This window comes from Penicillium canescens, assembly GCF_028828765.1.
Source record: "Penicillium canescens strain IBT 15451 chromosome Unknown utg000006l_segment0_segment0, whole genome shotgun sequence".
Classification (NCBI taxonomy): Eukaryota; Fungi; Ascomycota; class Eurotiomycetes; order Eurotiales; family Aspergillaceae; genus Penicillium; species Penicillium canescens.
Window position 1 is genome coordinate 2,843,890 of NW_026703968.1, and position 23,792 is coordinate 2,867,681.

Below are 23,792 nucleotides of genomic sequence, written 5' to 3' on the forward strand. Positions count from 1 at the left end.
TATTCGAGGCGCGTCCCAGGACTTGTACAGAAACGGGCATTGCGTTGTCTCGCAACCACAGAAACCAAATGTAGAGGATATGTACCGAGTATTTCCATCGGAAGAAAGAGATAAAAAACGTTGGAAATTGACAAGAAATATCTTTGATTTAGGAGAATAACTAGTAAAATCGGTAAAAATCGGTCGATATCGGTAGTTTTTTTTGATATTCACGTGACTTTCAGTGAGCCCATAATTAACTTGTTGCTCAGCTGCGACTCCGATATTGTCGTTGCAGCTGGTACTGGTAGTTGTTATGGTGAAAATGCTTGGTGGCTGAGAGAGCATACCATTCCTGAACAACATAGATGAGTGAAAACCACTTGCATTGGGGGCATACAGAAAGCTACAGCCGCTCTGGAAACTAGTCGACGAGACCAAATTGGGTGGCTTCGATTTCCCAAGCTCAGTCGAATCATTCCCCTGCAACATACATACAAGTTCATGCAAGTTGCTCTCAAATCAGCGTGGGATCTTCGTAAATTCCTGTATAGGCATGTCTAGCCATTCTGAGCGAGGAGGGAGCCGCCCAGTTCATGGACATTGCTGCATGCACTAATCTACAAGGATAGGAAACGAGATATTTTATCGAGAACAGATAGTGAGACACAGGCATGGATGACCAGGGTTACGAATATATAAGAAGAAGCCATTCCTCGAGCTCTCATCGACCTTTCTGTTCATCATTAGCACTCCAGTCTCTTGTACATTTCATACCAGCTTCCCATACCGCACCCATATTTCTCAGTTGCACAACATGGCATTGAAGACTTCCTCTCCCTGCCACCAAGGGTTGACGCCCCCGGATAGCCCGACGAAGGGGAGAGCTACTCCTCCAGCTATCGTGAAGGATCTGAGGCATCTCTTTGGCATTTTTCTTGAAAAGGTGCTGCTCGATCTTACCAATCAAGAACCTCCAAACACTCCTGCCTCCCAAGACCAGTCCCCACCAGACCCCGACATGGTTCGGCAGTTGCTGGAATGTGCTTCAGCTGAGCTCTCCATGGCAACTAATCCTGCTCAGTCTTGCTGTGCCAACAATGAAAAGGAAGAGGTTCTTCAGGGGGCAGATGAAATTGACCTCAATCGTCAAATCTGTACTACTCCAGATGATTTCAAATCGTTTGAGAAATGGGCATCAGCATCCCAATTCAAAACAGTCGTGGAAACGTATGAGCTTGCCATTAGACCCTCTTTTATTCGGGAATTGCTGACACAGGTACAGCTGGGACAAAGAGGCTTGTAAATATAAGATAGCCGAGCCGACGGAGAACTGCACTGATCCGGACGACTATACCGAGTATGTGTTCGTTGTCCGTGAACGTGTTGGTAGGTGATACCGTTGGATACAGACCCGAAAGTCTACTAATGATCGGATTAGACCGGAAGTCCGAGGAGGTGATGTCATACGTAGATGTCAAATCGGAAGGCTTGCGCGACATCCTGCGTGAGGTGCTGCACGACATCAAGGCCGTTAGCCTGATGGAAGATAAGCCATCGGTAATTGAAACTGATATTCCCTTTAAGGAGAATGCTGACTTGAGGTTAGATCGAGCAACATGTGCTATTCCATTTCCTCCCAGAACTGGAAAAATATGCGGAGACCATGAACAACGATCCGGACCGTGGACCTGCACAAGTGAAGGATCTCCGCTTGCTCATCGACCGCCTCAAGCATACATATGCGGCGACCTCACAACGTCTTTATTCCATGCTACAGCATGGCCATATCACGTACGACCTTCTTTGGGCACTTTTCAAGCCTGGTTCCCACGTGTATGGCAGGTGCTTCGGAACAGGAGAGCCGCGATGTGTTATATTCGATGCGGGCGAAGAGACGACCGAAGACGACGTCACGTATTATAGACTTGAATGCCGGTACCTCGACTATGATGGACAGAAGTTTGGCGAAGCCGGCATCTTTCTCGGGGTCACGAAATTCCGGGGATCAAAGCCAATCGAGGCTCTCCAAGCCTTCCCCCTCCACTATCATCCAGATTGTGATGCGGTCCGCAAAGAACTGGTAAAAAGAGGTCAGAAATTCCGTGACCTGGCAGGGACGCACATCCAACACTGTGACGGAAGCGCTTTCTTCATGAAAAACGGCACCGCTGTCGAAGTGAAAATCAATGGTCAAGTGGGAGTTGACGCAGCATTTTTCCGTCAAATGCTGCCGAATTATTCCCGGCCCCGACTCCAAGACAACTGGCCAAAGAAGAACGATGGCGACGCAGTTATCGACATAGGCGCGCTGTTCAAAAGGGACCGTGAAAGGGAGAAGGAAGGAATGCAGAAAGGCAGCGTAGAAGTACAACAAATGGGAGAGGACGACTTTTTGATCAGCTGTCCGACAGTTTGTTGCTTCAGCTTCCAGGAGAAGCAGTTCTGTGAGTATTACGTGATCAAGAGCAGTTGATATGATGACTAATATAGAATAGTGGAGTGCGCGGTTGGTGCTCTTCGCGAGGTGACATGGACCCCGGAAACCTTTGACTGTCTGAAGATACCGTCGAAGAAAAAGACTCTCCTCTCGTCACTGGCAAAAACTCGCTTGGGGTTAGTACCAGGGGTGCCATTTGACGATGTAATTAACGGAAAGGGCCGTGGGCTCAACATTCTTTTGCAGTACGTTGATAAACACCCTCCATTACTTACTTGGTATCTGAATTGTTCTAGTGGTCCGCCAGGCGTCGGAAAGACTTTCACTGTTGAGGCAACTTCAGAGCACTTCAACCTTCCTCTCTATTCTGTAAGCATTGCCCGTTGTCTCGGTTGTGGGCTTCCTAACATGCCTAGATATCGGCCGGAGACCTTGTCGTCGCTTCCGCCGATTCCAGTGTGCTCGAGCAAAGACTCGCAAGCATATTCAAGATTGCCAAGCACTTCAACGCTGTTCTTCTCTTGGACGAGGCAGATGCATTCATGGAGCAGCGCAAATCTTACCATGATACTCATAATCGTCTCGTGACCGTTTTCCTCCGAAAACTGGAGTATTACCAGGGCGTCCTCTTCTTGACCACGAATCGGTTGATAGATTTCGATGAGGCGATCTTAAGCAGGATTCACATGACCATCAAATATGATGGCTTGACAGCGAAGTTTCGTCGGGAGATCTGGACGAATCTATTATCCAAAGCACACACGGCCCAGGGTCCTCCTGTTGTTGGACAAGATGAGTTGCAGCAGTTGGACAAGTTCTCTCTAAATGGAAGAGATGTTAGTCTCCAGCGACGCTAGTTATTGTTCACCGGCTGACCGTTATTAGATCAAGAATCTTATTTCTATTGCACACGCACTCGCCACGGTCGAGGAAGAGCCGGTGACCTACAGATGTCTGGAAATCGCCGCGGAATCGAACGAAAGACTTTCGGAAGAGTTTCGTCGAGCACAATGCGTTGAGAACATGTTTCTCTAGGACAGACGAGTTAATCTTTGGGGTCTTTCCACGCAGCAGAGTTTAGTGCACAATGACAGTTTCAAGAGGTAGTCAACTCACAGTATAAGTCTAAGAACTTTTCCATTATCCTGCTTGAAGAGTTCCTTGGCGATTATGAAATCATAGTAGATAATGTACTCCCTGACCGACCAAGTCGACTCTATGCCCTAAGGGTTTCGGCAATGGAAGACGGCACGTTCCTCCCACCCTATTATCTGACAGTGCAGACAACAACCGAATCAAGCAACGCAGTCGGTCCATGGGGCTTATGGGCATCATCGAACTGGGGAGGATTCTTTGCATGTTTTCCCCCAACCCCACTCGTGTATTGCAAAAATTGGTTTAGGTGCCCGTAAGCTGTCTTGGGCAATTTGTCAACGTTCCAATCGAGTCGGGCAGTGAGAAGCGATATTGTTCCTGTAGTCGAGCTTGATGGTATTTCGACTCTCGCCGGTCGAAAATGGAAGATGTGGCATGGCGCATGAATTCCATGAAAGTTATCGTCAGTTGCGCTCTTCCGCTTGATTCCGTCTCTGTCTCTCCCCCTGCCTCTGATCTTCCACGGCAATCCGTTCATATGTTTCAAGGCCCTGTTCACTGCTGATAGGTCGAAGAGCGAAACGCCTAGCAAGCTCTTCAAGTGTAACCACGGGAGGGAAGAGTTGTGCTCAGGATTCATCAGTAGATTGTAGGTAGGTGCATGCCCTGTCGTAGATGGCTTGCTGTTGACGGACACAATCCGTCCATGGACGCAGTCGTGCCGGGCAATGTTTGCCCTTAGGAAGGGGTATCGTCCCGGTGGTCGAGCGAGACGGCCTTGCGACTTTCAACCGTCGGGATAGTAGGTTGTGGCAGTGGCGTAGGAATTCCAGGAAAGTTGTCCGACGGGTGCGCTCTTCAATCTGGTTTCGTTGTAATTCGGCCTGCTCCCGCCTCTCTTTCTCGCGTCGTCCTTCATCTTATGCGTGCTTCCTGCTCCCTTCTTCCTGCTTGCGCCTCTGCTCTGCCTGCAGAAAGAGAGCCTTGTAATCTGGCGAGTTGTTGTCGGCCATCGATCTGTCAGAGGGGGAAGTAGCTTAAGACAACCGCGACAGGTCTCGATTGGTGGGTACCTTATCCAGGACAGGAGGCTGATGTCAGCTGATCGCGGTTTCCGGTAGAAGTATTTCCCCGATAAATGACGCAAGGTTTCCGTTGGTAAGTGAGTCTCGTACCGAGTTGTGAGGGTCACATCCGTCTCAACTCGGATCGCTTAAGACAGAGATGTGGCAGTGATTGAAAGGGCAAAGAGAGCGTGGGGCTGGGGTCGCCATTCGGCCTCTCCAGTGGCGCTCTGCCGCTTCTCGAAGCCTTCGTTGTTCTTCAAAGCTGACATCGTAATTCGGTTATTGTTTGCTCCATCCCTAGTTGGAAGAAGTATTCAGTAGATAGTCGAACGATGCAGATTCAAGTCAACATAGTAGTGGGCCCGCTAGTCGCGGAGGGGATCCAACTTACTCCTTGACTCTAGACTGGATTGGTGCCTCTGGCATAAACAACCTCTGGCCACGATTGATTTTAGTCACTGCTTCCAAAACATACGCTGATTCGATGGTGCCTAATGTGCCTCGTCAGTACATAGATAAGTTCGGTCCATCTTCACAAGTCTAGTCACCATAGCGAGGTTACTATCTCAATTGCATCACTCGCGACGCCCGCATTCCGTCCTCCTATAGGAGCCCTTTACTTCGAAGGACAATTATGTTGTGTCATTTCCCTGTGAGGAAGGTACGCAATAAGGCCAGTAGTCAGCGAAGTTCTTTTGAAATAGAGAATACGCTTACCTCTATCGCTGTCCGTCTGTTGGACGAAACAAGCTTCGCTATGCACTAGTCTTTGCGGTTAAACATCATGCAATCATTCCGAGGGACCTCATGGGAAAATAAAATGACGTACCTGGCCTATCTGGGTAGTTAAGTCCCTTTCCAGGAATAGGATCTGTGCACGAGGCAAACTGTAGTGCTTACAGAACCTGCAATGATCATGAGCTATGCCGGAGGGGCCGACGTAGATGCCTGACACGGTATTTATAGGCGCAAGGCCTTCTTTACCATTGTAGTCTCTAACTGTGTTCTCAGTTTTGAATAGGTTAATGGAAAATCGGCCACCAGATAATCACTCGCACCTAAAACAACATTTCTTACCCTCAATGAAAGCTAGTGTTAGATGTCCTCTAGATTATACCCACTGCTTCGCATGCCTCATATTTTATTATTTTTGCCCATATTCTTCATCGCCCGATTAAAGCTAGTGTTAGATGTCCTCTAGATTATACCCACTACTTTGCATGCCTCATATTTTAATATTTTTGCCCATATCCTTCATCGCCCGATTCTCATGAAAACGATCCTGTATTCCGCATCAACTAAAACACCAATTAAATAACGTTATATCGTTGTATTCTGGGGGGTGTAAGCAGGCAGATTTGGTCAGTGCCAGTATTGCCTTTCACTAACCCCCCAAACTGCATGGTAACTGAGGCGTATACCTGTAGAGTCAGACGACGGAGGAAATCCCCACTTATCGATCTTGACACCATCTATAAGATCCAAAGCCCTTACTGGGGATGCCCCTGGGGCCCTGGCCGCTGGCGGGCTTAGGAGTGTGATCTGAACACTTAACAGGTTGGACTGGGGCGGTATGCCCGTATATTCAAGGAGGACATTGAGTGTCACGTAGATTCCAAGACTGGTCGGTCCTTCTCGGTGGCTCCGTTCATACATCAGACTTACATTCATCATGCATGAAGGCGGTCTGTGTAGTCACTTAAGAATAAGGACCTGATTTCGTATGAAAAGCTCCTCAGTCCTCCCTCCTCCCTTCCTGCAAATCCTAAGCGCATTGCGTGGTTCATACTTTACAGTTATCTCATGAAGAGAAAAAATAAGAAGGCTCTACGTAAAAACAGCTTACGTGTGGAAAGCATACACACGGTTCCTCACGCAGAGATCGAGATGTCCGAAGAGAAGACTGGACAGATTCAGAAAATTCCTGTTGGCCATGGAACGGACCCTGGTCAAGTCGTGGGGGATATAACTGCTAGCATACAGAGGTTAGCAATTTAACCCAGACACTTAGTTATTTCGAGCTAAAGGTTGCAGTTTCTTCATATCTTCTCAGTTTTCGGACCTTGTTATCAAAACCGAAGAGCAAGAATTCAAGTTGCACAGATTAATTATCTGTGGGCAGTCTGAATATTTTGCGCGATTGTACAGGGGCAACTGGGCAGTACGACCCCACAGGCGAGGTTTCATTCTGAATTCTAACCTAGATGTTAGGAGACCGCCGACAATACGATCCAGTTGAATGACGATGATCCTCGTGCTATCGAGGCAATGATCCACTTTATGTACGGCATTGACTATGATAGCAGCGGTAACGAGCTTGGCCGCGTTTCTCCTATGATCTTCAATGTCAGGTTATATCAGGTCGCGGACAAATATTTTGTACCCCAGCTCAAGCAAAGGGCCAAAGAGAAGTTTGGACAAATCGCAAGAACCTGTTGGCAGATGGATGATTTCCCCGTTGCCATTGCTGAGGCATATCAATGTACTCAGAAAGATGATGGAGATCTCCGAGAGCTACTGGTGCAAATTTCAAAGGATCATATCGTTGAACTGATGAAGAGTGAAAGGTTTTGTTCTGTCCTCGAGGAAACTGTCGGCTTTGCTGCCGATCTCGTCACATCTCTGTCTGGAGAAAGAGGGTCGACGAAAGATCACCACAAATATTACTGTTCTCAATGTTCTAATAATTGGTCCTGGTGCAAGTCTGGGGGGATGCATTATTGCCCATTCTGTGGTTGTTCCGGAGCATTTAGACGAGAATAAAGTTTTTGGGCTCTGTGCTTGGGCACAACCGTTTTCGATCCCAGTTCTTATTGTTGGATCGCAGAATATCCGTTTTTCACCAGCTATGCGGCAATATCTCAAGTTCTCTAGCAGTCTCCCTGGGCGTGAAATGAAACTTCGCCGACCCAACGGAAGGTGAATACAGACTCCCATTTCTATAAATAACAAACACCTAGCAAAATTCCCCATTCCAACTCATGTTTGCAATCGATCGACCGAAAATGGCTTTCATCTTAGATTGCAAATAGTCATTAATGAGCCGTGGGAAGCATCGTTGAGTCAACTCCCAAATAACCGTTGCATTTAATCGATCTTCAACATCATTTCTCTCCTCGAATGTCTTCTTTGAACATTATTATTGCCCGCATTTTAATTTGTATATATGATATTAATTACCTGTTCAAAATCCCATTTTTAATCCCACGAGTACCCTCACGTTCCTGGGATCATATTCGACCCCAGGATCCATGATTTGGTCCCTAGGCACACTTGTCAGAAATATACATGAAGCATACGGGATGTTAGGAGAAATGATCTACCGGACCCACATGGTGTATATGGGTGGTAATTGTGAGATATCATTGGCTAGCTAGAAGTTCTGTTTCCAATAGGAAGCTTGGGGTGAACCAGCGTTATTCCGTCAAGGCTCTCGAGGTTAGCACGGACCCATTAATTGTAAACAATGCAAACCATAACTAATGCGGTTTAAAGTGTCCTTACCGCAGCTACGAAACTCACTTCCTCCCTTCACCACATGCTCCGTGATTTCAAACGAACAACACCAAGGCACCAGCCCCTCCAACACTTATCTCTCGACTTTTTCTATGATCAAATATGCTGTCACGCGATTCAAAATGCGGGGCACTCATCAAACAAGACCGCGTACAATTGACGCCTCTGATGATACCAAAATCTCCCGATTTTGACGTCAAAGATTCTCAATTCTTCAGAAAATTCACCAAGTTGCCCACACCGGAAGAAGTACGCTCGCAGGCCAAAGCCCAACATCTCGCAGGAGTCTGCCCAGACAATAGAAAAACCTTTTCGATAACCGGCCCTCATGTGCGACCACCACCTGTGATATTCAAGGATCTGGGGCTGTTTGTCAAATGGGGAAGCGCTGCGAGAATTTCAGAGGGTCAGTGCCTCTATGCTCTCGGCCAGCTCCTCAAAGATCTTGTCCCGGTTCCGGAGATATACGGGTGGCGGGAGGATGGCGGTCAAACTTTCATTTATATGGAGTATTTGCATGCGCAGACTCTGGAGCAAGTGTGGGACAAGCTGAAACCTGATGACCGCGTTTCGATCTGTTGCGAGCTCCGGACAATCTACAGCAACCTTCGCCACCTTGAACAGAAGCCGGCAGAATCATTCATAGGTACGATGCTCTCAACGGCCTCTGCATTTCCTGAGCTACACCCATAACTCTTTCTCCACGTATAGGTAACATTGCACAAGCTCCTCTATATGACAGAGCATTCCACGTCGAGTCTATGCCCGAAGCAGGGCCGTTCAATACCGTCCAGGAATTCCATGACTGGTTCACTTTCCTATATCGAAAACCAATGCCAGATCCATATTCTGTCCCAATCGAACCGTTCCGTCAGGACCTGCCTGATGATAGTGAAATCAAATTTACGCATGGCGATCTCCACCGGAGCAACGTCTTGATAACACGCTCTGAACCTTACCATGTTCTTGCAATCGTCGATTGGGAACAGTCAGGCTGGCTACCTGCGTACTGGGAGGCCAGAAAGGCGCAGTATACTGCTGACAGGAATGACGAATGGTCTAGAAAATATTTGCCAATGATTTTGTGTCAGTATACCAGCACTTGGGATCCGTGGGACTACTACACGACGGCCATGGGATGTTGAGATAAAGACAGCGTTTCATTGCTCCGGCTTTTATTGATCTCTTTTCTACATTGCGTGAAATAATAACGGCGTCGAAACATAGATAGCAAATAACAACGTAAAGCGCGCGAATGAAAGCGGGAGAGCGAGAAATCCCCCCAGCGAATATCTCCACATTCGCTGACAGGACGGAATCCTAGGGCCGCCTAGTTCACAGTAGCTTTGGAGCATTTTGGACCACTGAGATGGCGCTGCCAGCTATGAGACCCTCCTCGACAAGCTTTTGGACGTAACTTTGCAGCCAATCTTGGCAATTTGGAGCCTATGCCGCAAAGAAATTAGGGGTTGCTATTATTTTGTGAAGTTCAACATACCGATGGGTCAAAAGGGTTGGGACTGCGGCCGGGAGGCAGAACTACTGTGGCGGCTGACTCTAGTCGATCACGCGCAGTTGTGTCTACTCCCGGCTGTCCATTACCCACAGTATCAGTAATGAACCGCCCATCGACTTGAGCAAGAGGTATAATATGGTGCTTGCGTTGGGTGGCATTGAAGTCGTAGTTGCGCTTGAACTCTCGGAAAAATCCAGTGGCTGTAGTCCCGGTGACATGTATAAGTTTCCCCACCTTACCCGCATCACCCGAAGGGACAAAAACAGCATAATGAGCGGGCCGCGCGCCGTTCGAGAATATTGCCAGATGGATTGTGCGGACCATTGTTTCTGATTGCGATAAAGGTATTTTTTAAGGGTATGGTTTCGCTTAAGTCAAAGAGTAAATCAAAATTAGAGTGAATTCGACCTCGTGAAGTAGTGATCTGATTGAGAATGGAATCACAATTAGATCGGGCTACTTGACCAATTTATATCTAAAACCCGTAGGTGTTGGGTTGGCAAAATCAAACGGTCTAGCAATTACGCGCCAGCAAGTTTAGTAAAAGTGAGGCCATATAGTGATGGCACGAAGCATAACAAATTGATATTAGACGCCGTGATTGCCCTGAAACATCGCAACCAAATTTAGCCCAAATTCAGCCCAATTGAAAGAGGCTGACGGTTCCATAAGGCCTGCCGACAGTCTAAAACCCATGGCATACATGCGAGCGCTAAGGTGGATAAGTTGGTTGGTTGCTGGGTGGAAGTGGCGATGCAGATCGGCAGGTGATGCGGACAGCAATGTACGGAGAGCTCCAATGATGACAAGAGGTACTGTCCATATGGGGGTGGTCGAGGGGAGATCTAGGCAAATGACAGATGTAAAGTGTTATATAGATGAGGCGGGACGGCGATCGCGCGTCACGCCCACAGATTCACCGATGATGTCTTGCTTAGCCAACAGTCACACAGCGACTTCGTTCGCAAGCGCCAGACTCGTATTTCGTGTCTGTGGCACGCTGCCAAGCTAAGCCAAATGGGTCCCTTCTGTGGGCCAGTGGATCACCGAGTTTATCTAGATTCCCCTATACGACGGTGCGGCCCTTCTCCAAGGTGGAGAAAGGAGTAACCACAAGCCAATCATAAATTAGAAAAGCTTTGCTCCCAGTATACCGAAACCGGTAATGTTCACCTGTTTTATTCTTGAGCCAATTCTAATTTACTCTTGTGCCATTCAATGGTTTTTACCAAGTTGTGGAGTAGTTTTCGAAATCAGTTATACCGCCACACTCTGACGACTTGATTGCCGGAAACTAATTCCGACACTTACGAGTCCTGATTGGATACCATGTCGACATAGGCTTTTCAGACCGCTTTCCAAACTAGTATCTGTAACTTACAGTGCCACATACTAGTTGTGACCCAAAATTCCCCAAAATCCGGACACATCCGCCGATAGGATAAACACTAGGCCCGTTTCCCGATGGCGAATCCCTATGCAGACATCTGCTTCACACAACCTACTGTATTCGCGTGCCTTTTTTTATCAAGTTAGATTTGCAAAGCCAGGTTCACCATTTTACATTCTGTTCTTAATCCCGGGCCCACTGCCAGGAGTGAACCACGGTATGTTTCATACTATTTTACAAGCACGAGGCCTGGAGTTAGGTTCAGTCCGACAATCCAACCGAGAGTCTGAACTTCTAGTGCGGGTCTGTAATCCCACGCGAAGCAAACTACATTAAGTATTCGAAGAGGATCCAACGCCTGGCAAATAAGTGATAGAAGCGCACGCAAAGTATGTTAGCAGATACAGTGACGCAGCAAATATTTTAACAGCTCTCAGAATTTTTAGATTCCGCCGGTCAAAAATTCGATTTTTTCAACACTCTTTAACTTGTTTCTTAATAAAACACTTGGCTTCGTGTATTGAATGAACCATACCTTCTATGAAAAACACCTACTGAAACAAGAATGTTTAAAAAGTAAGATATCATAAACTTGCTCTGCTATCCTTGTTCTTGGAAAATTTCTGTTGGTGGACTCGCATGCAAGTCATTTATGGCTTTCAAGAACTTCTCGTCCAGTGCTGACTCTGGTCCACTCCCCTTCAAATATGTACCGATAGAAGAAGTCGAGAGACTTGAAAAGTACCAGCCTGGTGGATATCATCCTATTCTGATAGGAGATATTCTTCAATCCCGATACCGAGTCGCCCACAAGCTAGGCTACGGAGCCTATTCAACCACTTGGCTCTGCCGGGACTACCAGTCTAATACATACTGGCAGTCAAAGTTGGAATGGCGGATTCAAATGACCGTGAGGTTGATGTCCTCAATTATCTCAACCACTCTTCCCCACTTGATCACCCGGGGAGGACAATGATACCCACTATCAAAGATAGATTCGTCCTCCATGGCCCTAATGGCACCCACCCTTGCTATGTGACAACCCTAGCAATGTGTAGTGTCTCTAGTGCGAAGGAAGGGTCATACAAACGCATCTTTCAGGCCATGACCGCTCGCTCGCTCATTGTGCAACTTTTGTTAGCCGTTGAGTACATCCACAGCAAAGGAGTTGTTCATGGAGGTTAGTCACCATTCTTTATAGCTTTACAACCATATGCTTATACAATAACTACATCAGACCTTCACATCGCCAATATTCTTTTATGTCTCCCAGCCGATTTTGATCAGCTCTCAATCGAAGAGTTATATGAAAAATACGGTTCGCCCGTGTCAGAACCAGTTATTCGTTTTGATGGTCAGCCCCTTGAGTCTGGTGTTCCGTCTAGCGTCGTCCCTCCTATCTGGCTTGGGAAAGCTTCAGAGGAATTCTCCCTTCCAGAATCTAGAGTCCTGCTCAGTGATTTTGGAGAGGCATACAGACCCTCTACAGAGTACCGATATAACTCGCACGCCCCTATGTCCTGAAGCCCGATTTGAGTCAGAATGTGGTCTTTCTTTTTCAGCTGATATTTGGACACTCGCATGTTCCATCTGGATAATACTCGGCCAGCGCCCCTTATTTGAGGACATACTTGCCACGCCGGACGATATCACAGCCGAGCAGATTGATACTCGGGAGAACTTACCTTTACGGTGGTGGGAGAAATGGGCGGCGCGCCACAAATATTTCGATGAAAGTGGAAAACCAAATCAAGGTCGACAGGTGAGGCCTTGGGAAGACCGCTTTGAAAAGCACATTCAACTCCCGCGACAACAGGCTGGAATCCAAGGTTTTGACTTAAAAGAAAAGGCTGCTGTTGTGAATATGTTGCGGTCGATGCTGTCTTTTGAGCCGGAAAAGCGGCCAACTGCGCAGGATATTGTAAAATGCGAGTGGATGGAGAGATGGGCAATACCGGACTTTAACAAGTCTCACTTTAGGGAGTGCCGGGGCCGCGGACAATTCCCATGATGCTGTTCCCCCCTAGAATATGCTGTATGTTGTAGCCGCATGCAAAATCTCCTCTGCACTCCGGGTTATTTTGTTTTATTCTTTTCCACGCCACCGATTTCCTTCTCTTGGCCTGTTGAATCTTCTGCCACCTCATTTCTTCTTAAAACACGTTGAAATTCTGGCGACCGATGCTATTGGTATATACACAACACGATCTATTAACGCCCAGCGGCTAAGCCGAAAGGGCAACTATCGCTGATCTACTATACATGTCATAATATATACAGTACTGTGTCTCCTTAGAGCCCATACATAAAACCTTGCCATATATGTCATTTCAAGCAAGCAGTGTCGCAGCGGATCCTCCTGGGTTAGTAATTTTGTTAGTAGGCTGGCTTGAAGGCGCTTCTCCAAGTGTTCAACATCCTATCTTCGGCAGTTGAAGCGCGTCTACCATCTGTAGCACGTGGTAGTTGGTGAGTTAGATCGGAAAAAGGGGTGATTTATGTTCGTCGGCATGGTTAAGTGGCCTCGAGTCGGCCCGCCGCGATGGCGAATCGTATTGAGTCCCGTACCGCTTTTAAGTTTGGCGTCCACTTCTGATCATCAGACGGCGATTTCCCTCCCAGGAAGAAGGGCAGGTTTCCTCGGTGGGTGTTGGTACACTGTAGCAGTTCCGTCCGGTGCGCAGTCCACTTCCGACATCGAAAAAGGAAGTGCTCCACGGTCTCTTTCGCTTGTTCACATGCACACTGATCCGCCTCTGCCGCGTTGATTCGATAGAGATATCCATCGAGTCTTGCCACGCCAGTCCGGAGTTGAGCCAGCACGCTTGCTTCTTTCCACGATAGGCGATCATACAGCTGTCGAGTGTGTTTTCCTGGAAGTGCTGCATCCACTCGTTTGACGTGTTTCCCAACTTTCTCTGGCAAGCCTTTCCCAGTGGCTACATGTGACTGTGCGATGATCAGGTTTGTTGACTTCATCCTAGAAACTCGTGCTTGGAGGAGAGCATCCGCTTGGGTCGCGGTCCTGGCCTGCTCTTTCGCTAGGCCCAACAATTTGTTCGCTTCACTAGTAGGGGTCCAACGAATGTTGATCCGGTTTGCGGTTCTCCCTAGCCTTCTAGTCAGCTTGTAAATTTGGTCGACGTGACCCTGGCCCGACTGTTGACGAGGATTCCTCAGCGTGAGTGCTGCTGCTTTTTTACCCGTGAGCAGCGTGATTCTGTATCCTTTCACCCCTGGTAGCATGTGTAACACGCATGCCATTGCTGCCAGCTCCGCCGAGTACGGGTTCTGCTCTACTGACACCCAGCGTAACCGAGAAGGCTTTCAGTTTCATTTTCCGGTAGTGAGGTGGCTGCTTTTCGATTGCTCCACCAAATCCCACTAACTCATTACGCGCCGAGCTGCTGACCGCAATCTGCATGTATCCGCCCGCATCGGTCTGAGACTCTTGCGGTCAACAGTATCGGTCCGCACGCGTTCCTCCTATGGGGCCAACGTAAACGGATTAATCGTTTCCAGTGTTTCCATGTCGATGTGCTTAAGCGCGTCCGCTACGTGGAACAACGGCGAGCGGTGGTATCTTCTGAACTTCCTGATCCGATCTGTGTTTCTGCGGAGAGGATTGGTTTCTGGCAGGGTGTGCATGTCCGTCCACATCTTCACGGCTCGTCTCCAGAAACGGTGTTGAGCAGTGGCAATGTGGGCCTCCGCCTCTGCGACACTGGTCGCAACTGTCAGGAATGTCCCTACAATCGCTTGCGCTCCTACCCTTTGGAAGCGGTTGATTGGTCCGATGGCTTTATCCTTGCACGCGTGCATCCATACATTGGAGGCATAGTCCACGACCGGCACCACCGTCGATGTGAATAGCTGCCGTGCTGTTGCTGGGGATAGACCCCGAAGTCGCCGAAGCCCCATCGCGGCCTCCAGGCCCGTGGATGCTGCCCTCGCGATATGTTCCTTGTACTTGAGTCCCGTGTCCATCAAGACGCCTAGGATCTTGACATGGTCTTTGGGTACAACCGTCTGTCCCTTGATAGTAAACGGCTCATGGTCCGATTTACGCGTCTTGGGGAGTAAAGTGTATGATAGTTGTCTTTTCAGCTTCAAAAGTCGCTCCGCTTCTTCTTTCCCAGTCGAGCGCCTTATTGATGATTGCTTCAATTCCTTCCCGGTTACTCTGCGCAGTTGGCCCGGTCACCCATGCAGTAAAATCATCCACAAAAGCAATCGATCCTCCCTGGCTGTCGATCTGTCTTTGCACGAGGCCAAAAGACATAAAGTAGCTTCGGCAGGCCTACTTGCATAGACCACTACTCCAGTTTTTCACCCAATAAACGAGGTTTCTGGACTCTCGAGGTAGACAAAGCCTCTCACCCTGGTTGTCTCTCAGTTTGCTCCTTAAGAATACATCACGGACAAATCAACTAGGACGACACCGCTCCAATCAGGCTAACCTGATCTCAGGCCCTCAGTGCGAGTGAGGTAGTTGATTCCCGGCTGTTTGTACACCGACACGCGCATCCGTCCTCTCGGGCCATACAGACAGTCTCTTGACAGGCCCCGACCCTGTCGCAGTGGCTGCCATTGTACACCACGCCCCGCGAGAGCTTTCACTCTCGTTTCGCGTTACCTGGGGAGGTCTCCCCCCGCCAGGCCGACCGTGTCTTGCAGAAAGCCCTCATATACGCTCCGTCCGGCAGTGTACGTCGGCCACTTTCCACTAACCAAGCTTGTTCTCCGATACCTGAGCAGGATCGATGGTTTGCCACCAGCCAAATACCAATTCCTTTCAGAATGCGCGCATATCTCCCAGGAGGATGCCCGTGTCTCGGTGGTGTCCGTGTCAAGAAGAGGAACCGCATCAAAGGTTGCCCATGGCTAGGCCTTAACGAGGTCTTCCGAGGCGGCATCTTCGTGCCTTAACGAGTTCGAGACTTAACGAGGTCTCCTGGGCCTTGAACGAGGTCTGTCCGATATTAGCTTGACTGCCTGTGTCATCGGTTTACTACCGCCTCGCCGCATCTTACACGATGCGAACTCAGACCGTATGCAAGCTCAGGGGTGTCCTGTCTTCTTTCTAGGGCGACACCACTTTCACTGGTAATGCAAGACCAGCTTTTGGGCCCGAGTGCGAGTCGGGTAAGAAGAAGTCGGATGGTTTTCATATGCCGTTATCCCCTGATTTTGGTGTGGTTGTGCGGTCGTGCCTCTCGCCAACCGCGCCGGGCCGGACCGCACAACCACGGCGGATTCACTTTGGTCTCCCCAACGGGGATTAACACCGGACACCACGAGAAGGTATGAATCCATTGTCCCAACAGCCTGGCTAGGACTGCTGCCCAGTGCGAGCTCACTGGGGGCTAATATTCCATTGCACACATACATCAGGTCACACAAGGTGACGGCTGCCACATCAGGAACATGCTGCAAACACTCGTAAGAGGCGAGCAATCGATGAGCGCCAGGATGAATATCGACATAGAAGGGGAAGGGGAAAGGAAAAAACACATTTCCGGAGATCCACGAAGATTCGATCCAGATCCACACACTTCCATAGGGGTAAGGGGGTATCAAAGGGGATAAAACACAAACGTGATCCAGTAATCTGGGAAGAAAAGAAATTTTTTTTTCTGTTTCAGATATCTAGACACGAGGGATGGGCGAAAGTAGGCCCAGGATGTTGAAGGGGAGGGCCGAGAGGGTTTTTTCGGTCACAAAGAACCGTGCAAGTCGAACTCCGTCTATGTGACCACTCCCAGTAGCTGGATAGCAGATTCGCGTGTAAAAAGAATGTGTGAAATGAGAACGCTGAGTCGTGACCAGCCAGCTAGTGAGAACTCCAAATCATAAAGAAACATGACCCGTAACAATCGTTGAGGTCGGGGAAAATCAAGAAAACGCCCATTCATGCAGTCGTCAGTTCAGTGAAGTCGTTACATGGAGATGCAAGTACAGTCGCAGTGGGAAGCAAACGCGGGTCAAAAAAAGTCAGTGACGAGAGGGACATCTATGGGCTGAGTGGGAGATCATCAGCTCCATCCGGCCCGAACCCAGCCATATCGACGGAGTGAAGGGATCCCGGCCCCTTGCCCAGGGAGATGTCGGAGGAAGCATAGCCGTGCTTGAGTCGTTCATGTGGCCCGAAGATGTGTGGCCCAAAGAACGGTCGATTCTCGTCATTGGGGGTGTTGCCAACCCCGGCGACCCACGGCCCGTTCTGCCAGAAGCGTGCATTGGCTTGTTGGTCTCCGAAGAGATCGTGGTGATCAGAGTGCGGGTCGAGTCCATGCATGGGGAACTCATTTGGCGACTGGAATCGGAGATGCGACCGGCCGAAACTGGAGCATGGGGAATCTGCGTGGAGCGGCATGTCGAGACCTGAAAGTAGAGGGGGATCCTCCACCGGGGTGATGTCAATAATCAGATTTTCCGTTTGTTGAGCCGAAGCCGCCGACAGCCGGAGATTCGAGGCTGAACTATGCCGGCTGTGACTGGCCGACCGCTCGATTGCACGCTGCACAAAGCTACCACAGTTCTTTAGGATTTTTTCCTGGGCCTCCTGTGGCAGACTATTGAAAAAGTCATTCGCCAGGGACTCCTTGGGCGATTCATCAGCCGCAGGAATCAACCCGTATGTAGACTTGGCATATTCGGAGAGACCGGACGGCATGTTATATGGAGATTGGTAGACATTCGGAGCGGTGGATTGTTGCTGGTCGAGGTAGGCATATTTTCCGGGCATCTTCGCTGCCGCCACGCTACCTCGATCCACGGTCTCTTGCTTGATGTTTTCTGACTCTTTCTTTTGAATCACATCCAGTCGCTCACGGTGACTCACCAGCGAGAACCGCAACATCTGAAGGAGCCGAGTGACCTCTACCGACCGCATGTTGAGGGTCTGAGGTGGCAGCAAGGTTCCGTCAGCGGCTCGTGGCTGTACCCGTTGCTGTGCCATGGCTAGTTCCAGCTTCTCCAGGCCATTGACTGGTGGTATTGAGCCCATCGGACCCAACAGGGTCTCAACTACCAATTCGGAACTGATGATGTCGTATCCGGCAAAAACATTGGCGTGGTCAGTTATTTGAGTGAGGCGGCGACGAGCTATGAGTTCCCGGACATTGGCAAAGATATTGGTGGATGGGAGGTGATGCTGTTGCTGAGCGTGCGATTTGGCAACCGAGGGGTAGGGGGCATGGCGGGCAGACTGATTGGGTAGTGGTCGAAAGGCCGACGGCATCGCAGGAGCTCCAGCAGCAAGGTGCTGCAGGGAGGCGGAAGGACGGGTGACATTCAAGAGTCGTTGTTGTTGGGCGTAAAGATTTTGCTGGTAGGGAGGGGCAGGGGTAGCATAATGAAACTGGTGGTGGGGTGAGATTTTCGATGCACGAGCGCTGACACCAGCCACGCCAAGCGACTTGACGCTGTCCAGGAAATTGGCCTGCGGGTTGTGGATGGGCACACTAGGGTTGTGTGTATACTGTACCCTACTCTCGGTGGACTTGGTGCCCAAGTAATGCCACACCTGCTCAACTCTCACCGGCCGGAGTGGGGCGAAATAGTTCCTAGTCGCATCCACCGTCTCGAATTCGGCCCACTGATAGGGAGATCGTGCACTGCCTGCCGCGGGCACTGCTGACTCTAACTCTTTTCGTTCGGGCTTGCGCGCTAGGTGGACCGGAGGGGTTTGATTCCCAGTGCGAGCGGTACGAAATTAGACTTGCGAACCACCAGCATCCACCGGTAAGGCATTTCAATCACATCGCTGCAGGGTTGTTAGCATTGGGAGAATATGGAAAATGAAGACCTTCAGTCCTGGAGGGCTCGGGGAATAGGTGACTCACCCTCGGGGAAGTACTTTGAGCAACAGACTCCGCTCTTCGGGTCGATTTTCAAGCACAATGGCGCCATTAATTTCCTTGTCAACCTGAAACTGGACCAAATTCCCTTGCGACTGATGACGGGCCTCTTCAATCACATGGCGATCCAAATCCGAGGATTCTCACAGGACTCCGTTCGGTCGCTTCTGGCGATGGAATTTGCATTTAAATCAACACTGGGAACTGAGTATTGACTGCCATCGTTGGCAATGACCGCAATCGCACCGGATTCAATCTGCACGCCTGCCAACAGGGTACAGGTGGCATGATAGGCGCGTGTGCATTTGCCGAAATTGCACTGGAAGCAAGCGCCGAAGACTTCGCGGCAAAAGAGACACTTCAGACCCAAGCGAGCCTTGGGGATCTTGTCAATATCACACACAACCTCCGTGCCGGACGCATCGTGAAGGATTGTAGTCTCCTCGACGAACAACGCGCACCGTCGGTGTGCGTGGCCTTTGCCATCCTCGGTCGGCAGCAGATCCTCATAGTCCAGATTGTTAGGGCACAGCAGACATGGGAGCTTCCGCGGCATCGGTGTGGGGTTTGGATCGTTTGGTCCTCGGCCCGTCATCCGGGTTCTTCCGCTTTCGGCCACGGGAGGGATTCTCAGGAACACTGCGAGGCGGCGTGAGAATATCGGAAGCAGCTTCGAACCCATCGAACTCGCTCTCGTATTCAGCGTGGTATTCAGGGGTGCTCTCGCCACGCAGTTTGCGCTCAATCTCATCCACGTCGATCCAGACACTGTCTGACTCGCAGTTGCATTTCTTGGCGATGCGAGCATAGTCTAACCACCGCTCAGTCGCAAAGTTGACCGACTCGGCGCAATTGTCGATGTTGTATCCGATGTTGTATCCAGAGTGGTAGCCGTAAAGGGAGGTGATGACAAACTCCCCTTCATAGTGGACCAACCGGTTGACAGTGATGCCGTACTGGGACTTGAGAAGGCTAGGCGAGACGAGATAGGTCTTGTGGTGAAGGGATTGATCACAGTTCTTTGCATCACTGGACCAAATACTGCGCATTGCCTGCTCAAAGCGAGGTGCATCTTCCTGGGAAATGCTGTACCATTGCTTTGGAACACCAAAGTGGATGTAGTTGATACTGTAGAGATCCACATCCTCGAGATGCCAAGCAAATGTGGCCTTCCACATGCCCAGGTAGAGGTAAGCAGTGTTGACCCCAGGCACTTTTTGGCCAAGAACGTCGAGCAGATTGGGCAACTTGGCAACGTTCCAAGAGGTCGTACTATCCTCGAAGAGCGAACCAGGCATGTCGGCACCGTACATCGGGTTGTTGTACATGAGTGACTTCCAGTAGTTGGTTTCTAATTCCTCGCATCGCTCCGCGGTGTAGTCCTCGTTGTCATGGATTCGATGATCAAAGCTCTGCAACTCCAGTCAGAGAATAGAGAGCTCCGCCAAGGGTGCGAATATGATACAACTTCCATTTCAGTAAGGACTTCTCGTATTGCGTTTTCTAATCTGAAGGTTACACATATCGAATCGATTTCTAGAAAATCCAATGAAACGTAATAGGCCTGTGGTTGAGTGAAACATAGCTTCACAGCACAAAAGCGAGTAGGCCAAGAGGAAAGAGACAATGTGCAACTGCAGTGAAGCCTATACCATTGCTTCTCATCTTTGGTAACAGAAAGTGGAAGAACAGTGGAAATCTGGTGCCACTGTACAACTCAAGCACCAGATCAGTCATGGCGAGCATAGTCAAGTGGCCAGCCTTCAGGCGTTAGCTGCCCACAGAACTCAGGGTTATAGACGGTGCTTGTCTTGTCTAGGGTAGCCACATACCGATTGCGGCCCCCACGTTTACCGTGTGTTTTATAGTGGTCATTGAGGTTGTCGCGCCGCGAGAAACTGCGTTGGCACCCAGGGACCCAGCAGACATGAGGTCTCGCTCCTGAATGGCTTGCCAGGTGGCGGTTCAAGGTCTTTTGACGTTTGAATTGGCGCTTGCATCCCGAAAGCCTGCAATTGAACTGTTGCCGTGGGGTGCTGGCTTGTGAATCTCCGACACCGAAATCGGAGGGATCTTGCGTGCGGATGGGATTGGGGGATTGTCGGAAGACTTGACAGGCCTCTGCAACCTGCGTATCTTGTCCAATGTGCTGCCTTCCCAGCCGCTCTATCCACGGATCATCGGTATTCTGTGGGGCTGGGAAGGGGCAGGTTCCGAACAAATTAGCCACAAGGTCAAAATGGCCAGGGGAAGCCTCCAAGGGTGAGTTCGATGGCTCCCAGATAGGCTGGTATCGAAACCAACAGACCACAGGCCGCCATCCGCAATGGCTGGAACCTGGAATTGAGCAACTCATTTGTGGACAAAGATGACCATGGTCTCTGGTTTGGCTGATGTGCAATGGGTGTGTCAAGCCATGAGAGATAGAGTCGCACTTTTCATGCTGGTGGAATTCCATGCCAGGCTGTTCGGTGGGTATGAGATCGATCAGGTCTTTTTGTTCGCTTCTGTCGCCGTAGAAAAGTAGTTTGTCGCTTGGGAATATCATATCCGTGTCACATGCTTCTGTTTGCGAGGATGTTGCCGTAGTTTGTTGTATCATCTGTGAACTGTCGCCCACACTAAGATGAATCGAGATTTCTGTGCCGAAAATGAGGCGAAAGTAGGAGGCACCAACCCCACTGTCGAGCGCAATGTCTGAGTACGAAAATCGATCACTAGTAAGTGAGACCTAGTGTGTATAGAGGAAGGAGTGGCCCCTTGAAATAACACGGACGAAACAAAAGGTAGGAAAGTCAGCAAAACTCGCACAGAAACCTAGAATACCTGAATCATCGCTGCTTGCCCACCCGAGTTGCTGAGTTGACCCTCCCTTCAACAAATCGTATCGAAAACGAAGTCTTGCCATTTGCTGTGCACGGTTTGATTTCAACGTGACCCTGGATTGTTGACAAAATACATGGACTACAGTCAACTCTCGCTTATACCACGGTGGGATATTGCACATTCTTGATAATAACACATCCCTTGCTTGGATGGCCCCTTCATTCCAGTTTTTTCCATATAAATTGACAGAATATAACACATTTTGTTTTACCACACTTTCTTCCTCTCAAATCTGCTTAGTCAGCGCAATCAACCAATCAGAATGCCTCAATCTACAAGCTCTCCTACCCTCCCGACCCCACCCAAGCGCGTCAGAATGGGACCAAAGCGTACCAAATTGGGTATATCAGACGCGCAGAAACAGGCACTACGGGCATTTTGGTCTAATACTAGCCCAAAGCCCACGCAGACTGCATGTGCTAAGTGGTTTGAGGACCAATTCAAACAAGTGATTGACCGGTCAACCATATCAAGGATCCTTTCATCCAAATACAATTATCTTGATACGGGCCCTGCAGGGGCAAACAAACGATCTTCATCCTCTCATTGGCCATTATTGGACCAAAAGCTATATGACTGGGCAGATAACCATATTGGCAATGGAATACCAATAAATGGCCCTTTGATCCAAACTAAAGCAGCTGAGCTTTGGAGACAAATACCGGAATACAAAGATCGGACCAAACCTCAATTCTCTGAGGGTTGGTTAACTCGCTTCAAACAACGCCACTCTCTTCAATATCATACTTTCCACGGAGAAGCTGCCTCAGTCCCATCCTCGGTACATGATCAGATCAAAAGCACCAAATCGATTTGCAATCAATTCAAACCGTCCGAAATCTACAATATGGATGAAACTGGCCTATTTTGGCGACGTATGCCAAATGGTGGTCTTTCAAAGGGAAAAATTGCTGGCAAAAAGCTTGATAAAACACGAATCACTATTGTTGTTGCATCAAATGCGGATGGTTCCGATCGAGTCCCTTTATGGTTGATTGGCACAGCAAAAACCCCTCGCGCACTCCGGGGGTTAATTTCCGAGCTCTGGGATGTGTTTGGCGTCACAACAAGGCAGCATGGATGCGTCATGACATTATGGAGGACTGGTTGCGATCTTTCTATGGGCGTATTCCCTTAGATAAGAAAGCTTTGCTCCTTTTAGACAATGCTTCACCACATGTTATTGGACTCCAGCGAGCGCCACCACCACCCCGGATTACGGTTGTTTTTTTGCCAGCAAACGCAACTTCAATTTATCAACCCTTGGACCAAGGTATTATCCAAAACTTGAAGCACCATTATCGGAAGAAATGGATGCGCTATATGATTGCTTTTCTTGATCGTGGGATAGACCCAAAACAAAGAATGAGCATTTATTATACTGTTACCTGGGTAACGCAAGTTTGGAGAACAAGTGTATCAGACCAAACGATTATCAATTGCTTTAAACAAAGTACTTTGATTAGTCCAAAGTCTATACCTATACCTGAGTCCGCGCCCGAGTCCGCACCTGAGTCTGCACTATTTTCCGAGCCCGGATTGAGTGATGAGATTGAAAGTCTATATAATCAAGCAATTGATAAGCTTGGTGATAAAGATATTGTGCCATTTGACGAGTTTTTGAACCCTTCGGACGAAGACATGTTAGAAGATGGGACTGAAGGGCGAGATGAGACCAATGAGCAAGATATATATATTGCCCCAACAACCTCAGAAATTCAGGATATTGACATTGATGGGCCCCCACCTGAGCTTCTGTCTAATTCTGCTATATTGGACAGCCTCCAGGATATCCTACTATGGTTTGTAGCAAAGAAAAGGGTACCTCGGACCATATTAGACAAATTGAGAGCTTAATCAGCGACTTTGGCAGGATTCAGATTGATGAGAAACGTCAGGTGACTTTGGATCAGATGATGGGATGGAAGACTAAATAGGTATTAGGGCTTAGAGTTAGCTTGTCAAATATTATGTCATCCTCTCAGCAAAACACAACTCAATTATACCACGTAATTTGGCTTGGATAGTATGCTGTGGTATA

At 49.0% G+C, this 23,792-nt stretch overlaps 6 protein-coding genes across 6 annotated transcripts; 4 read left to right on the plus strand and 2 right to left on the minus strand.

Annotated features, from left to right (window-relative positions):
- Positions 1-796: 796 nt before the first annotated feature.
- N7446_010021 (ATP-binding protein) lies at positions 797-3,454 on the plus strand (the record flags this gene model as incomplete). Its single annotated transcript, XM_058518766.1, has 8 exons — positions 797-1,209; positions 1,265-1,368; positions 1,421-1,539; positions 1,589-2,426; positions 2,478-2,664; positions 2,716-2,788; positions 2,836-3,255; positions 3,305-3,454. 8 exons carry the CDS (start codon positions 797-799, stop codon positions 3,452-3,454), a joined length of 2,304 nt encoding a protein of 767 aa, XP_058369554.1.
- Positions 3,455-6,468: 3,014 nt separating this feature from the next.
- On the plus strand, positions 6,469-7,344 carry N7446_010022 (BTB/POZ domain-containing protein; the record flags this gene model as incomplete). Its single annotated transcript, XM_058518767.1, has 3 exons — positions 6,469-6,566; positions 6,616-6,742; positions 6,793-7,344. The coding sequence occupies 3 exons, from the start codon at positions 6,469-6,471 to the stop codon at positions 7,342-7,344; spliced, it is 777 nt and encodes a 258-aa protein (XP_058369555.1).
- Positions 7,345-8,199: 855 nt separating this feature from the next.
- On the plus strand, positions 8,200-9,242 carry N7446_010023 (Aminoglycoside phosphotransferase; the record flags this gene model as incomplete). Its single annotated transcript, XM_058518768.1, has 2 exons — positions 8,200-8,743; positions 8,809-9,242. The coding sequence occupies 2 exons, from the start codon at positions 8,200-8,202 to the stop codon at positions 9,240-9,242; spliced, it is 978 nt and encodes a 325-aa protein (XP_058369556.1).
- Positions 9,243-9,432: 190 nt separating this feature from the next.
- N7446_010024 (uncharacterized protein) lies at positions 9,433-9,937 on the minus strand (the record flags this gene model as incomplete). The annotated part of the gene is made up of 2 exons (XM_058518769.1): positions 9,433-9,543; positions 9,596-9,937. 2 exons carry the CDS (start codon positions 9,935-9,937, stop codon positions 9,433-9,435), a joined length of 453 nt encoding a protein of 150 aa, XP_058369557.1.
- Positions 9,938-11,894: 1,957 nt separating this feature from the next.
- On the plus strand, positions 11,895-12,527 carry N7446_010025 (uncharacterized protein; the record flags this gene model as incomplete). Its single annotated transcript, XM_058518770.1, has 2 exons — positions 11,895-12,183; positions 12,241-12,527. 2 exons carry the CDS (start codon positions 11,895-11,897, stop codon positions 12,525-12,527), a joined length of 576 nt encoding a protein of 191 aa, XP_058369558.1.
- Positions 12,528-17,016: 4,489 nt separating this feature from the next.
- Positions 17,017-20,339, minus strand: N7446_010026 (uncharacterized protein; the record flags this gene model as incomplete). Its single annotated transcript, XM_058518771.1, has 6 exons — positions 17,017-18,674; positions 18,731-18,771; positions 18,851-18,953; positions 19,013-19,352; positions 19,396-20,277; positions 20,331-20,339. 6 exons carry the CDS (start codon positions 20,337-20,339, stop codon positions 17,017-17,019), a joined length of 3,033 nt encoding a protein of 1,010 aa, XP_058369559.1.
- Positions 20,340-23,792: the final 3,453 nt, after the last annotated feature.